The following is a 6,284-nucleotide window of genomic DNA, read 5'->3' on the forward strand; positions in this document are numbered from 1 at the left end:
TGGAAAAAATCGTGTTTTTGAACAGTTTTTTCAAAATTGCGACTTCAATTTGTCCGACCGCCAAATTTTATTATCATATTCGTAATCAGGAGGCAAAAATACGTCGAAAACATGTCCTGAATATTTTTTTTGAGGTGACGTAGTTATTGTAAAGTTTTACCACATTATTATATTTCCATATACATACATATATATAATTTTTGGTATAATTTCTATTCGTATATAGAAAGAATAATAAAAAGTAAAATTAAAAATAAGTAAAAAGATATTATTTTACATTGTTTTTTTTTAACAAAAAGTGAAATTTTTAATTAGAAAATGTGCTTATGTATTATACAATATAATCATATAAAAATATATTAATCATATATATAAAATAGTATAATTTAATATGCATAAAAAGTAATACAAAAATGACTTTTCAAATTAATATTTAATTATTCTTATTATTTTTCTAACATATGTATACAAACATAGGTTACATGAGAAATGAAAAACATATAAATATTAAGAGTCGATTTCTTTACGTTCGTGTTGCAATTGTAATACAATTTATTTACTTTTAATAAATTGTATCATAAAGTTCAGAATTTTTTAAAGTGATACATTAATTAAAATACATAACTATCTACTTATTTTAACTATTCATAAAAATATTCACTTATTAGTATATAAAAGGGAAGATCTGGTCAATTATCTATGATATTTGTTATCTAGTGTTTGTCCAATGTTCAACAAGCAGATATACGAAGATTGGAATTACTTCAAATTTTGTATAACGTCAAGCGAGATGATATAGACTGCGATAATCTTCAACATCAAATTGAGTTATCTGCGTATCAAAGTAGGAAAGTCACAGTGATATGATTTGTATTATATTGTACATATCGCGAAACAATTTTTAAATAAATTCAAGAAATTACTTAAACGCTTAAACACATATTTTCCTGTAAATCGTAGATCAAAATGTGCCAGAATGAAGTATAAAATATGAAGTATAAAACTTATGATATTTTTCGTTAATATTTTTACACGTAGAATAATTAGAGGAATCCTGTTTGTAAAAAATGATGTGTATATATGTTTCATTTAAATTATAGACATGATTTTGATATGACAAAAAAGTTTTTCTTAAGTTAATTTGATTATTATTTATTCCTCGTAAACCAAATAATTCTTGTCTATAACATTTTTCTCTAAAATTAAAAAAAAATTTTAGGAAATATTTTTTTCAATAAAACACCTGATAAAATATAATATTACGTAATAATTACAAATAAATGTTTACATATACATATAAGTAGATTTTATACACTATTTTTTCCTACATTTATGTATACTATACCAGGATATGCGTGTTATGCATGTATTGGATAATATAACATTTAGAAAACATGAAATTTAAAGTTCGAAATTTTAATTATTGTTTTTTATAATCGAAGTTTCTCTTAAAATTAATTTTTGAGAGAATGATTTGTAAAGAATGATATATACATATCTTATTCATATTGTACTGATTATGAGTCTAAGCATCGAATTTTGAAGGTACCAAAAAATTTACGACCGTTCATGAAACGTTGGCATTCACAATGGATCACGATATACAGATAACTCGTGAACTCTTTAAAGAAAACACCCGTGAAAGCCTCAAAAATATTACCATTAAGTTTCTGTATGCTGATTTGATCTCTGACTCTAACTTCCTAGTAAACATAAATTTCAAGTTCACTAGTAAAAATGCTTGTATTTAAAACTTATATATGTAATCTAGACTGTTTTTCCGTCGTAGATAAGAATATATGAATATCAAGTAGCGTACTGAATTTAGCATAAATAAGACGCATGAAAATAATACAAACATAGGAGGCAATGCTTGGTTTTTTCAATTATATCATTAATTGCAATTAAATTAAGTGAGTTTTTACATTAACGTGAACAAAAATTTGTATACTATACATGTATATATTATATATATTTATACATATTATATATATAATAATAAATATATAATAAAAACAGAAATATATTTAAAAAATTAATAAATGATCCATTTGTATTTATAATATTATGTAATTTTTAAGAAAAGAAATGTATTATAAATTGGGACTCTTATTCATGTATAAATTGAGTTTTCCTTTGTTCACAGACATTACAAAAAGTAAGAGAGTTATAAAGAAATTTAAAAAAGATCATATCTCTTTTTCGCAAAAAATTTTTTTATTTTTTAATTATAAGTGTAGCTCGCGTAAAACACACAACAAATATGTATAGTTTTATTTATGATTTTTTACTTTTGTGTGTAATCATTATCATAAATTTTATTTTTTTGGTTTATTTCTAAAAATATATATAATACTGTTTATATAATTCTTAATTTAAACGAGGTTTAATTGTTTTATATATACATACATACTATATGTACAATAAATAAACTTTACATATAAAGATTATAAAGAATATATATGTTGATACGAGTCGACGTTAAAAGTATATAACAAAATTTACTTTTTTTCGTTTTTCGTGTAGTCCAAATTATGTTATTATCTGTATACTTTAAAAATTCCGAAGATTTTTAATAATAGAGGAAAGCCCCCTATTATGAGATAGGCACCTAATATATAAGATAGCGGCGTTTCTACTAAACTAATAAACATTATCTGTTGATTCCACCATAAAATTATTGCTCTTGGATTGAAAACTATTTAGTGGAAAATTCATTGTTAGATTATGCCTACAGCTATTGTAAAATAAAATTTTAGAATTTGAATGTTTTGAAGTTTCATTGAGAAATGAGTCTTTAATCTTTGTTTATTATTTAACGAGTAAATATTTGGCAATAAATTTTTCATGTAGTGTGATACAGTAAGATCGTACTGATAGATAAATACGGAATATGTGGAATTGTTTAATTAGAGAAGTTAGATTTGATGATCGTAAAACCGTAAGACGTGATATGAGGTATCCAGAATATTTCTAATATGAAGTAATCTATACTCCTGTGCTTGAGTGAAAATCGATGCTAAAGTATAAATGTTATTGTACAATAATAAAAAGGATAACCGGAATGAACATTGAGGATCTGTTTCTGCGATACTCTTCGTTTCAACTACCTGCAGACAAGTCCTGAATGCAATGCATCGCATGCTCAATTTGCGCGCACACAGGCTGTAGTCGTTTATATTTTAGAAACATTAAACAAAGTTTTTTTTTAATTGTAATACTGTTGTACTTTGCGCTTTATTATCGATTTCCCGGGATATCTCATATTAGAAGCACAATTTTTTGACTTTGCGATTTGTTCATTTTTTACATTTCTTTAATTGAAAAGAAATAGAATTTGAATTAAATTTTACATTATTTTTTTTAATTCTGCCTACAAACTTCTAGCATTTATTATTTAAAGTGAACTCAGTAACTTCATAATAGTCTTTCCTCTATATGTAAAAGTAATATAATATATGAAAAATTAATATAAAAATTATGTATTACTATCGTTTTATCGATAGAAACTTGTATTTTTAAAAGGAAATGAAAGATATCATAGTCGGTAATCATTACACTTCTCTGATGCAAGAATTAATTTTTTTCTCTACCAATAGATGTCGAGTATAATACTGAAATATCGTAAGTTCTTTTTAGTATCTCTGCGCATGCCTTTAAATATATAGAGATGGAGAACTATCGATAGTCGCAACCTCCCATCGATAATTACTGGAAGTTTGTTGCTTGACTATAAGATTTTATTTATTTATTTTATTTATTTATTATTTCTTAAAAGATTCACAAAACGAAACTTTTATTTTTAACAAATGTATGCTCTTATTTTTGCGAAACTAATAAAAATCGATAATTATCGATAGTTTCATATCGATAATTATTTACTTCTACCTCTGAGCACTTATTACAATTGAAACGAGATAGATATACATACATTTAACCGTTGAGAAAAGAAACAGCGAGACAGTCGAGTGCAGAAGGTGTACTCTGTATATTAAAGATCCTCTGAACTGCGCCCTCGGAAATAATGAATAATATTGAGTTTGTATACGTCGCACGCATATATCTGTAAACTCAAAACTATAAATTGAGATTAATACACGAACTGAAATGTGAAACTGATATGTGACTGCAGCATTTCTTTGTTAGATTAGAATAGAATAAAAAGATTTCAAAATGACATCAGAATTTGTGTGGGATGCCGAAAATGCGGCAGCAACATGCTCGACCGTACGTAACAATCGCAATATTTCTTCAAGGATATTTCATCCTTTCGCATGCTTTGTCGATTAACGTTCTTGTTAAAATGCTGATAATAAGCATTAGATGCGATATAAAATGACATATTTTTTTCTTTCATTAATTTGTATTATGATTTTATTTAAAAAAAGCATAAAAGTAGATAAAAATAACTATTACAAGAAATTAGAGAAAAGGAAAGATTTTAATAATAACGTAAATTAGTTACGTAAATTTTTTAAGTAAAGGGTTGTTATTTACGAATAGAATTAACTATTATATTTTGTTTGTAGAATATTCTGTTTTAATTGTTAATATAGTTTTTATATCAAAAATAGCATTCTCTTTATTCAAGATGTGTATAAAGAATATTGTTTTTTGAAAATTATCTTGTGTGTATTCCCCAAATTATAACTATATATTTCACAATAAAGAGAGATTTAATAAAAATTATATATAATTCAATAATTAAATATACTGAACTTATTTAAATCATGATTACTGTTTCTTTTCCAGACCGACGAAAGGACACCACTTTTGTCAGCGAGTGGTCAAGCCATGTCCAATGAAAAGATTGGCACTTCACAACAGACCTTGGTCTCTTCTAATGGCCAATTTGGTCGAGCTAAGAGGTTTCCACAATATCTGGCAGGCGTAGCAGCGACGCTCGGCGCTCTTGCTGCTGGTATGGTGCTCGGTTGGACATCCCCTGCCGGTGAAAATGGTGTGAACCTGGCGAAAAATTATGACATAAAGATATCCACATCTGAATTCTCCTGGATAGGATCTCTCGCTACTCTTGGAGCGGGTGCGATGTGCATTCCCATCGGCATAATAGCGGATTTAATCGGAAGGAAGACTGCCATGTTAATCATGGTAGTTCCATTCACTATTGGTTGGCTTCTGATTATCTTTTCAAACTCAGTACTTATGTTCTACTTTGGTAGATTCATTACCGGCCTCAGTGGTGGAGCATTCTGCGTAGCTGCTCCTTTGTATACAGCAGAAATAGCCGAGAATGAGATCCGCGGTACGCTTGGCTCCTACTTTCAATTGATGCTCACAGTAGGTATCCTGGCCTCGTACGTTTTTGGAGCCCTTATCGAAAATATGAAGACCCTATCGATTATTTGCGCGGTCATGCCGCTGATCTTTTTCGTAATATTTTTCTTCATGCCAGAGACTCCAGTGTACTATTTGAAGAAAGGCAATGAGGAGGCCGCCAGGAAAAGTTTGGTCAAGTTTCGTGGCAATGAATATAATATCGAAGCTGAGTTGCAGGCGCATCGTGAAGCGCTCGAAGAAACCAGACGGAGTGGTGGGTCATTCTTCGATTCAATCAAAACTCCAGCGGCCAAAAAGGGCTTCGTCGTCGCTTACGGATTGATGCTCTTCCAACAAATGAGTGGCGTGAACTCTATCATTTTTTATTCTTCAGACATCTTTTCCGGAGCTGGAGATGCTATTCAGCCCAACATAGCTACCATCATCGTGGGAGCGGTGCAAGTAGTATCAGTTTTCCTCGGTACTCTTGTTGTTGATAAACTGGGTAGAAGGATCTTACTTTTAACATCGATTACAGTGATGTTCCTGATGACTCTGCTTCTTGGAATTTACTTTTATTGTCTTGATCATACCAAGGCCTTTGATGACATTACGTGGTTTGCACTTATTCCGTTGTGCACCTTTCTCGTAGTGTTTTCCATAGGCTTTGGACCGATCCCGTGGATGATGATGCCGGAGATCTTTGCGCCAGAGGTGAAAGGAATAGCTGGGAGCAGTGCTTGTCTATTCAACTGGCTTATGGCTTTTATAGTCACCAAATTTTATTCTGACATGAAGGAGGCCGTACAATCCTATGGCACTTTCTGGATATTCTCTTTGTTCAGCGCCGTCGGCACTTTATTCGTTTACTTCTTAGTTCCGGAAACGAAAGGCAAAACATTGGATCAAATACAAAGGGAGTTGAATGGTTGATCAGAAGTTAATCAAGAATTGACTAAAGACTGTGGCAAGCAGGAGAACATACATTGTACATATTAAAGTAC

At 29.6% G+C, this 6,284-nt stretch overlaps 1 protein-coding gene across 2 annotated transcripts in view; it reads left to right on the forward strand.

Moving 5' to 3' along the window:
* The window catches only part of LOC108773086 (facilitated trehalose transporter Tret1), a 13,024-nt gene extending 6,740 nt beyond the window's left edge, over positions 1 to 6,284 (forward strand). The window contains exons 1-2 of one of the 2 annotated variants that reach the window (XM_018538802.1): positions 4,035 to 4,227; positions 4,753 to 6,284. In XM_018538802.1, the coding sequence (XP_018394304.1) occupies positions 4,174 to 4,227; positions 4,753 to 6,213 (1,515 nt within the window). In that variant the 5' untranslated portion in view covers positions 4,035 to 4,173 and the 3' untranslated portion in view covers positions 6,214 to 6,284. Of the gene's footprint in view, positions 1 to 4,034; positions 4,228 to 4,752 lie in introns of those variants that run through there. The other variant, XM_018538804.1, reaches the window with a different exon arrangement.

Source organism: Cyphomyrmex costatus, unplaced genomic scaffold (assembly GCF_001594065.2).
Source record: "Cyphomyrmex costatus isolate MS0001 unplaced genomic scaffold, Ccosl1.0 scaffold199, whole genome shotgun sequence".
Classification (NCBI taxonomy): Eukaryota; Metazoa; Arthropoda; class Insecta; order Hymenoptera; family Formicidae; genus Cyphomyrmex; species Cyphomyrmex costatus.